The sequence below is a fragment of the Ranitomeya imitator genome, chromosome 2 (assembly GCF_032444005.1).
Source record: "Ranitomeya imitator isolate aRanImi1 chromosome 2, aRanImi1.pri, whole genome shotgun sequence".
Taxonomy (NCBI): Eukaryota; Metazoa; Chordata; class Amphibia; order Anura; family Dendrobatidae; genus Ranitomeya; species Ranitomeya imitator.
The window spans coordinates 146,588,079-146,598,537 of NC_091283.1; the positions used below are offsets into that span (position 1 = coordinate 146,588,079).

General features: G+C 52.6%; 1 protein-coding gene across 1 annotated transcript; it reads right to left on the reverse strand.

Annotated features, from left to right (window-relative positions):
• Positions 1 to 4,205: 4,205 nt before the first annotated feature.
• Positions 4,206 to 10,421, reverse strand: SURF2 (surfeit 2). The gene is made up of 6 exons (XM_069747356.1): positions 10,258 to 10,421; positions 10,027 to 10,181; positions 9,825 to 9,928; positions 7,787 to 7,963; positions 6,338 to 6,456; positions 4,206 to 4,342 (listed from the first exon to the last, which is right to left on the reverse strand). The coding sequence occupies exons 1-6, from the start codon at positions 10,330 to 10,332 to the stop codon at positions 4,271 to 4,273; spliced, it is 702 nt and encodes a 233-aa protein (XP_069603457.1). The 5' UTR covers positions 10,333 to 10,421; the 3' UTR covers positions 4,206 to 4,270.
• Positions 10,422 to 10,459: the final 38 nt, after the last annotated feature.

Genomic DNA, 10,459 nt, shown 5'->3' on the forward strand with positions numbered 1-10,459 from the left:
TTGCTGACTCGCATCCGTGGTTACCATGACTGCTGGAGTCTGGATCCATGGGACCCCCACCTGAAGGTTTCCTGACACCATCCACCATCGTAGGGATTTCCTGACTCGATAGGATAGGACAAACTGTCTGTCCAACGAAGACTGTCTTCTGTCCCATGTTGTTAGAACCGCTCTCTGTAGTTGACGAGAATGGAATTGGCTCCAGCTGACACATGGGATACAGGCTGTCATCAGGCCTAGGATCTTCATTGCATCTCTTATTGTCACCCGAGTTCTTGCAAACTGTCAAACCTTCTTTACCAGGTCTGACCGACTTTTGTCCGGAAGAAAAGACTTCCTGATGTCTGAGTCTAGTATTACCCCCAGAAACTGTCGTATTGATCTTGGGGTTAAGTGTGATTTTTTCCAGTTCACCACCCAACCTAGTTTCTGCAGTGTGGAGATCACTAACTGAGAATCGATCTTGAGTTGGGACACTGAGTCTGCCACTAGCAGGAAATCGTCTAGATATGGTATTATAATGATACCTCGTCTCCTTAGAAAAGATACGATCTCTATGATGAGTTTTGTAAAAACTCTTGGAGCAGATGCTAGACCAAACGGAAGGCAACGGAACTGATAATTGAGGACTGAACCGTCTTTCTCTATCGCAAATCTTAGGTACTTTTGATGTTGCGAAAAAATTGGGATGTGATAATACGCACTTTTTAGATCCAAAGTGCACATTACCACGTCCTTCCCCAATAGGGGAATTGTGGAGCGAATGGACTCCATCTTGAATCTTTTGTACGATAGCCATTTGTTTAATGGCTTGAGGTTTATGATGGTTCGGGATTCTCCTGATGGTTTTATTATAGAGAAAAGACCCGAGTAGTGACCTGTTCCTCTTTGGTGAGGAGGTACGGGAGTTATTGCCTCCATCCGGAGGAGATCCTGAATGTCTGACCACATTGGGGAGACTGAAGAGAGACGGGCGTTGGAGATAAAAAATCTTTCTGGGGGACGGGATACGAACTCTATCCTGTAACCCAGTGATACAACCTGAAGGACCCATGGGTTTGAGGTAATTTTTTCCCATTCCCCCAGGTAATTCAACAACTGACCCCCTATTCTGGTGGCGTCACTTTCTCCGGAACTCAGACCTAGGGTTTGAGGGACCTGGATCTCTATTTCGGTTCCTATTATCCCCCCCTTTCTGGTAACTCCATCTCCCTTGTTTACCTTTACCCCTATAGTCTGCTCTCTGACTGTAATAGGGTCTACGAAAGGGCTGGAATTTTTTCTTCTTCTCTTCTGGAAATCCCTTCTTTTCATCAGAAGCTTTTTCCAAAATGTCATCTAATACAGGGCCAAAAACCCGGCCACCCGAAAAGGGAATGGAACATAGTTTGTTCTTAGAGGGAACATCCCCTGACCAGCTTTTTAACCAAATAGCCCTACGGGCTGCATTAGATAGCGATTGCCCTCTGGCTGAGAACCTGACCGATTCTGCCGTAGCATCTGCTAAAAACCCTGTAGCTAGTTTAAGTAAGGGAATAGCACTGATGATAGATTCCCTAGAAGTTTTGGCTGACAGCTGATCTTTTAAATCATCAACCCATAGATGCATGGCTCTCGCCACGGATGTCGCCGCAATATTTGTGCGGATCACCGCGGCCGAACTCTCCCAAGCTTTTTTAAGGAGACCATCTGCCTTTCTGTCCATAGGCTCTTTTAAGTTCGAGGAGTCCTCGAATGGTATGGCAGTTCTTTTAGACACTTTTACTAGTGGGATGTCAATTTTTGGTATATCTTCCCAGTCTTTGACCTCTTCATGGTCAAAGGGAAGACGGAGCCTAAAGTCTCTCGGTATTGATATCCTCTTCTCTGCCTCCTCCCACTCTTCCAAAATCATTGAGCTGCGGGAAGAGGTGAAGAAGGGGTCAGTAGTTGTAAACTCTGAGCAAAGCCGAGACTGAACTCGGACTCACCGAATGTGGGCATTAACCGGAAAGACTTTTGACGTCTGTGACCGCAGTCCCCCGAACTTCTCATCCTGCACGGAAAGAGAGGTCGAAGGTTCCTCAACCTGCATAGTCTGTCTGACTGCTCCCAGTAGTTCGTCAATATCATTGGAAGAGAAAAGATACTTTTTCCCCTTCTGAGGAGGATCTTTACGCAATTCTTCCTCTTCCTCAATGTCAGATTCTGATTGACTGTCCTCAGAAGACGAATCTGACTCCCTCTGCCTCTTCCTAGACCTGGGTAGATCCTGGACCTCAGGCTGGAACTGCTGGATGGCAGATAGGTTAGATATAGAAGACTGCACTTCTTCTCTAACCATAGCTCTCATGCTTGTTATTAGAGAGGCCTGTTCCTCTCCTACAATGCGGGCGGTGCAGGGCTCGCACAGAGGCTTCTGGCACAAGGCATTAAGTTTTGTGGCACATATGGGACATCTCCTGGTTTTACCCGTCTTCTTATCCCCAGATGAAGGACGCCCCTGGAATATATAAAGGGACCACTACTAGTACCTTTAATAGGAGTATAAGGAGCGCACCTTTTAGAGGGGACTCACGTGTGTAAGGGAATCCTGTTTCCCCGTGGCCTCTACGCTGAAAGTTGGTACAGAGCCTGGATCCATTGCAACTGCGGTGTCTAGCGGTATTCACTTACCTTAAATCCTTTCGCTTGTGTCCCGGCGCTCCTACAGGAGCGAGGAGGAAGGCCGCCCCCCTGCTGCCGCTGTGACCCGGAAGTGACGCGGCAGCGGTAAACCGGAAGTCCAACGCACGCTTACCGCCGACACACATGGAGTCCGGAGCGCTCTGCCGTACCTGCCCCTCCTCCGGACTGTCTGCCAAGGGACCACCCTGCAGAGATCCATGCAGGTACGCGTGGGGTAGCCGTCCGAGGTCGAGAGCCCCCCCCAGGGGGAAGCGACCTCCTAGCCAGGAGCAGCGCTACACCGGCGTCGCTGAGGGACCCAATTAATTGGGTGTCGGCGGTACAGAGATACGACCCATGGGAAGGAAGAGGCTGAGCCCCCCCGATCCGCACGCTCTGTAGGGACAACGCTCTCGTCGTTCCTATCCACAGTGGGACAGAAAAAACACTGAAGGGTGGAAGGGGGAGGGTCCTTTTAAACTCTCATGTTTCCTGTCCCACTGTGTATAAGAAGGACGTCCTCCATGGTGCTGTCAGGTGGTGACCTGGAAACTCGAGTAACAAGCACACTCGCTCATCACTAACCTCTAAGCTTTCCATTGCCAATAGACATGTTGGATATTATTCAGTGAGACATTGTTGTGGTAGATGTGGTCTTCTCTGAAGTGCTGGTTCCAATAAGCAGTGCTTTTTTTTCCCCTTTTGTCCCCACCTCCTTTTCCTTCCCATTCATTCTATTACCACCTCCTTTCTTCGCCAATAGCACACGCATAATTTGGTTCATTATAGAGGATAACTTAATGCCTCATCAAGCTGGTTGTACGGTACTTATACACTAATCTTCAATGATAGCATTAAGCTAACAAGTCAACTTTTTTTATTGTCATTATTGAACATAACTGGAATCTTCTGTTTTCATATCAACGTTACCACACAATAAAAAATATTTAAAGTAAAAAATGCAGTACTGTGTATATATTTATACATTTCATTCTACTTTAGAGCTTTATAGACCACAAAGGAGACAAGTATGCAAAAAAACAACAACACACCTTTAGTCTTCTATTTTCTTGTGTACACTAAGGACTTTTCTGCCTCCTTGCGCTTAATGTAATCCTTGCTTGGGGTCTCTGGATGTTATGGTACAACAATATCCAGCAAATAGCATTTGTGAGCATAAAATGAGCCACTCTGTCACACATTATTAGAGGCAGACGACAAGGCATGGGCCAGAGGATATACCCCTGGGGACAATGTGGTCAGATGTTATACACTGGGGGGGGGGGGGGGGTCGTCGGATCCTATACAGCGAACCGGATGTTATACACATGTAGGGGGGTGCAAATGTGGCCGCACGATATGCACCAGAATGGTAACATGGCTGGATGTTACATAATTGGGCGCGGAGCAGTAGGGCCTGACTTTATACACCAGGGGGTGGGGAGGCTGGACGATGAAGCTGTATCTATAGTTGTACAGAGTGTGGAGCACAGTCTGTTTTGTTGTGTTCCCAGTGACGCTGTGTGCAGGTGAAGACACAATGAGTGGCTCTAAGAAGCTGCATCAACAATCAAACACTTTATTTCGCTATCTGACACACAATATAAGCAACAAATTGCCGAGCCTAGAGCTTCCTACTCATCTTTGGCTTCTTGTGATGAGACTTGAATTTCTTCTGGGAAGATCCATTTTGTTTCTGCAAACAGAGAGTATACAATGAAAACAGGTACATGAAGACTATGAGTGAGGGCAACCCGGGAGAGGGGCACAGGGCGGCCAACACAGAAGCGGGGCACAGCGCTTACAGTGAGGACTACTCATGAACTGAAGGGGCCGGCACAGCGTTTACAGTGAGGACTACTCATGAACTGAGGGGGCCGGCGCAGTGCTTACACTGAGGACTACTCATGAACTAAGGGGCCACGCACGCTGACTCACTGCGGTAGAAACATCCGATGCGTTTTATTCAGTGATCCATATCCGCAGGTTTCCAACAGGAAAAACCCGCTCTTCCTCCCCCAGCTGCATTAGATTTGGGAGTCTGATCAGCGCTGCTGCAGGCGCTTAATATAACACGAAGGGAGAAATTATCCAGCTCCTGCGCGTCACAGGTGAAACAGGATTCTTTATTCTATTTGGTTAAAAGCAGGTAAGTATCCAGATGGAATTCACATACAGTTCATGTTAGAAGACCGGGGGACATGGGGAGAATCGTATCATCATCATCGTCAGATGCGTTTCGAACAGAGCGTGTTCTTGATCTTGGTGATGATACGATTCTCCCCATGTCCCCGGTCTTCTAACATGAACTGTATGTGAATTCCATCTGGATACTTACCTGCTTTTAACCAAATAGAATAAAGAATCCTGTTTTAGCGGTGACGTGACGGGAGCGGGATCATTTCTCCCCTCGTATTACTAGTCATGTACAATGCAGGAGCAGTGGGCACACCCCATGGCAACCTGGCTTATACAACACACGCAGCTTAGGCTAGGTTCACATTGCATTAGGGCAATCCGTTTAGCGCATATGCTAGCGGATTGCGCTAACGCAATGTCCCAAAAGGGATCGCGTTTGGCGATCCCGCTAGCGCAGATACCCGATCAGCGCTAGCGAGGGACGGACCTCGGACGCTGCAAGCAGCATCCGCGGTCCGTCCGAAACTAACGGGACATAGCGTGTGCCAAAAATGGCATGCGCTAGAGATCCGCTAGCACATGGACGTCAATGGGTGCGCTAACGGATCCGTTGCATGGCGTTAATTGCGACAATTTCGCCATGTAACAGAGTCCGCTAGCGTTAACCCAGTAACGCAATGTGAACCTAGCCTTACTGTCCCTCACCGGCTGTACAGCGCCACAGTATAGGGATACACAGGAATGAACTACGGCACAGGCAGGAAGAGGTGAAAGAGGTTTATCTGACACAATGGAAGTTTTGTCACTGCTTTTTCGGAGATCTCTGCTTTCTGTCAATCAATGAATCATTTGCATTTTGCAGCTCCACAAATTGTAGATCTGTAAATGACCTAAGTGCACATACAGCGAATCTGCCCGCTCGCCAGAAAGCAGCAGCCGGAAGTGCCAGCGGCAGATTCCAATTGATGAATTACAAGAAAGTGGGCCGTGATATTCCGCCGCACTGCTAGGACCTCCTGCTGCACACAGTAACGTCGCCCCTCTGCAAGTCTCCAAGTCTAGTGGGAATCTTGTAGAGAACGTCACTCATTGCACACACTGCAGACAATCCTCTGAGGCGCACTCTACATACCTGGTCTCCTGCGATGACAAGGACCTGATATTGTATCAAACTCTGCTAAGCCACACCCTTGTGAGTAAGCCACACCCCTGATAGTAAGCCACACCCATGTCATAGTAAGCCACGCCCCTGTACTAGTAAGCCACATGATCATAGTAAACAGGTCGAAATCTAGAAGTGGAGGCTCAATCACGACCTCCATCACAATGAAATCTTACACAAAGGAAATACTTTCACCATCTGAAAACAAGTAGTGTCACCCCCTCTAGGCTGTGCGCGGTATTATAGGTGGACAGAGCTGCAGTACCACAGCCAACCACAAGGAGCCAATCCTGAAATCAGCCGGGTCAGGTCCAATGGAATGCCTCCTCTAGAGAGGACCGTGCCGTACCCAGCAGAGCGCCCCCGTCCAGTACTCATGTGTACACTCACCTGTGGCCTTTTCCTATTGCTGATGCACATAGTTTTGTCTACTTCCATATCCTCATCACTGGCGGACTGCAACCTGCCATTCGCCTCCTCCGCTGGGATTTTCTTTGAAAACATATGAGCTGTAGGGACCAAAAAGTGTTAGAGCTGCAAGGAAAGGGAAATGGAGGCCAGGGGAGGTCGGCAGAGCTGCGGGAAAAGGGAAAGGGAGGCCAGAAGAGGTGGTCAGAGCTACGGGGAAAGGAAAGGGAAGCCGGAGGAGGTCGGTAGAGTTGTGAGGAAATGGAGGCCGGAGGTAGTCAGCAGAGCTGCGGGGAAAGGGAGACCAGAAAAGGTCGTCAGAGCTACTGGGAAAGGAAAGGGAAGTCGGATGAGGTGGCAGAGCTACGGGAAGGGAAAGGGAGGCCTGAAGAGCTACGGAGAAAGCAAAGGGAAGCTGGATTTGGCAGAGCTGTGAGGAAAGGAAAAGGAGGCCGGAGGTGGCCGGCAGAGCATTGTGAATATGTTGTGCCACCTGCATGTTACTGGAGTCTCATACCTGCAGGATGAGAGTCCTTTGTTCCCTAAATTCATGTCACATCTCATAGTAACAGAAAATAAAAACAAAAAAACTGACCAGCACTTCTTAATAAAATACAGCAAGTGTGAACAGGTACAAAAGCTGCTGTGACTGCATGATAAACACAGAGAAGAATCAGCAGCCTCTGAGTTCCACGATAAATCCAGACATTGGACATTTGAGATGTAAAACTGGATTTCTGCCACATAGAACATATCATCATTGTTTTTTAGGTTGAGGGCAGACATAAGTCCTTCACGAGTCAGTGTGCAGAGCGCAGCTGTGATGACTTCAATGCTCAGCGGTGACAGCAGGAAAGCAGCGGCGGTGAGAACACATCAGAAAGGCCGACACCGGACTACTAAAGCCAGTCTACCGCCCTGTTCTCACCGCTGGAGGCAGTTACAGCACCAGCCCTGCTGTCACCTCCAATAATGGACAACAAATAACTGACCAGAACCTCCAGACAGGATGAAGTAATAAATAATATCAGGGTCCCATCACAGAGTGGTCACCTTGTCATGGCTGGTGGGCTCAGATGAACTGGAGAATGAATGTGCCAAGTACCTTCATTTTCTAATTATATGCTATACGGCAGTAATGGAGGCGATATTCCAGATATTCGATGTTTGCTGACACCTTGGCGCACATAGAGGCTGCGATGACGACAGTGCCGCCCCAGGGGTGGAAGCTAGAAAGAACTGACAATGCCGACAGCGCCCATGATCGTGCCGCTTGTAAAGACATGGCAAACAGCTATCAAGATGATGAAAGCAAACATGGCCACGGCTGGCATTTCCCAAGTTCTCCCTAGCGCACCAGTCCATCAGCTACAGTACACAGGATGCCCCCATCCCAAAATGTCTGTGCCAGTGCTGCAGTCACTACCCTACCTGGGTACAGGTCACTCATACTGTCCCCGGAGTCACTGTGTTCGGACTGGCCGCCGTCATTAGGGGCCCACACGTCACCTTCACCATGTGCTTGCTTATCCTCTGGGGGGCGCTGCTTCTTCTTTCTTTGTAAACAAGCAGGAACAAACTCCACCCCGCGTTTCTGACAATCCTCGTCTAGTGGAGAAGAGAAGGGTCACACACGGCAACACAGACCAAAGTACGATACCCCCAACCCATGGTGGGCACACGTGGTGCTGCCAATCACTACTGACCCTTGGCTATGCAACACCAAGCTTTCCTCACTAATGCCCCAATCCACCGGGGGCGCTCTAAGTCACCCCTATAAACCGCTGGCCCTGACCGAGGAGGTAAAAGGTGAGCGGCCTTGTCCGGGGAAAGAGGGCGCAGCCACCTGTACCGGTGCGGCCAGGAGAAGAGGGGGCAGATCCTTACACCTGTGCGGGGCAGGAAGGTGGGGGCAGATACTTACAGCTGTGCAGCCGGGGAGGGGGGGGGCCACATACTTACCCTGTGCGGCTGGGGAGGGGAGGACACATACTTACACATATGAGGGAGGGGTGCGGATACTTACACCTGTGTGGCCGGGGGAGGGGTGCGGAAACTTACACCTGTGCGGCCGGGGGAGGGGAGCAGATACACCTGTGCAGCCGGGGGAGGGGTGCGGATACTTGCACCTGTGTGGCCGGGGGAGGGGAGCAGATACACCTGTGCAGCCGGGGGAGGGGTGCGGATACTTGCACTTGTGTGGCCGGGGGAGGGGAGCGGATACTTACTCCTGTGTGGCCGGGGGAGGGGAGCGGATACTTACACCTGTGCGGCCGGGGGAGGGGAGCGGATACTTACACCTGTGCGGCCGGGGGAGGGGAGCAGATACACCTGTGCAGCCGGGGGAGGGGTGCGGATACTTACACCTGTGTGGCCGGGGGAGGGGAGCGGATACTTACACCTGTGCGGCGGGGGGGAGGGGGCAGATACTTGCACCTGTGTGGCCGGGGGAGGGGTGCGGATACTTGCACCTGTGCGGCCGGGGGAGGGGGCGGATACTTACTCCTGTGTGGCCGGGGGAGGGGGCGGATACTTACACCTGTGCGGCGGGGGGGAGGGGGCGGATACTTACACCTGTGCGGCGGGGGGGAGGGGGCAGATACTTACACCTGTGCGGCGGGGGGGAGGGGGCAGATACTTGCACCTGTGTGGCCGGGGGAGGGGTGCGGATACTTGCACCTGTGCGGCCGGGGGAGGGGGCGGATACTTACTCCTGTGTGGCCGGGGGAGGGGGCGGATACTTACTCCTGTGTGGCCGGGGGAGGGGGCGGATACTTACTCCTGTGTGGCCGGGGGAGGGGGCGGATACTTACTCCTGTGTGGCCGGGGGAGGGGAGCGGATACTTACTCCTGTGTGGCCGGGGGAGGGGAGCGGATACTTACACCTGTGCAGCCGGGGGAGGGGGCGGATACTTACACCTGTGCGGCGGGGGGGAGGGGGCGGATACTTACACCTGTGCGGCGGGGGGGAGGGGGCAGATACTTACACCTGTGCGGCGGGGGGGAGGGGGCAGATACTTGCACCTGTGTGGCAGGGGGAGGGGTGCGGATACTTGCACCTGTGCGGCCGGGGGAGGGGGCGGATACTTACTCCTGTGTGGCCGGGGGAGGGGGCGGATACTTACTCCTGTGTGGCCGGGGGAGGGGGCGGATACTTACTCCTGTGTGGCCGGGGGAGGGGGCGGATACTTACTCCTGTGTGGCCGGGGGAGGGGAGCGGATACTTACTCCTGTGTGGCCGGGGGAGGGGAGCGGATACTTGCACCTGTGCAGCCGGGGGAGGGGGCGGATACTTACTCCTGTGTGGCCGGGGGAGGGGAGCGGATACTTGCACCTGTGCAGCCGGGGGAGGGGGCGGATACTTACTCCTGTGTGGCCGGGGGAGGGGGCGGATACTTACTCCTGTGTGGCTGGGGGAGGGGGCGGATACTTACTCCTGTGTGGCCGGGGGAGGGGAGCGGATACTTACACCTGTGCAGCGCCCGGACGAATTTTTTCCCCTGTACATGTCGCTCTACGTGTTCTGGGACCTTGTTGATGTGACGAAGGGTTAATTTACAGAACAGCTGATGTCTGCGGGAAGAGGCACGGTTAGCAGGAAGTCACCGGAGCCGGCAGCCCCTCACCGGAGCCGGCAGCCCCTCACCGGAGCCCCTCCGCCCGATACTGACCCGTTCTTGGTGCTGGGCACAATATGAGGCTCAAAACTGCTGTAGTCAAACACGCGGGGCCGGCTCTGCAGCCGCTGGTACTTCTTGCCCTCAGTAAAGCTCCGCAGCTCGGAGAGACGACACGGCAGCTCGTGGCCCGTCACCGAGAACCGCACCTACAAGCATGGGGGGCAGGAGTCACAGGTGGTCCCAAAACACCGGGGCCCTGTCCCTATGGGTGGGCACTGGCACCTTGTTCCCGGGGATGAGCTCCAGGGCCGGGTGTCTCTCCAGGAAGCCCCGCACATCCCCCGGCAGATCCTCCATGCTGTTACCACGTGAAGCTTCTGCTTCCTGCAGCCAATCACAGAGCAGCCCTCATGTGGCCGCCATTATTCCCTCCGCGCTCTGCAATATGACTCTCGGCGCCCTCCGTCCTCCTCACACTGGTTGC

What these genes read in the sequence shown, in the direction of transcription:
- SURF2 (XM_069747356.1), bottom strand. Translation starts at nt 10,332, where the DNA reads ATGGAGGATCTGCCGGGGGATGTGCGGGGCTTCCTGGAGAGACACCCG. An exon ending in GTGCCCAGCACCAAGAACGG is followed by an intron (nt 9,929 to 10,026) that starts GTCAGTATCGGG and finishes CTCTTCCCGCAG; the next exon opens with ACATCAGCTGTTCTGTAAAT. An exon ending in CGTCCGGGCGCTGCACAGGT is followed by an intron (nt 7,964 to 9,824) that starts GTAAGTATCCGC and finishes CTTCTCCACTAG; the next exon opens with ACGAGGATTGTCAGAAACGC.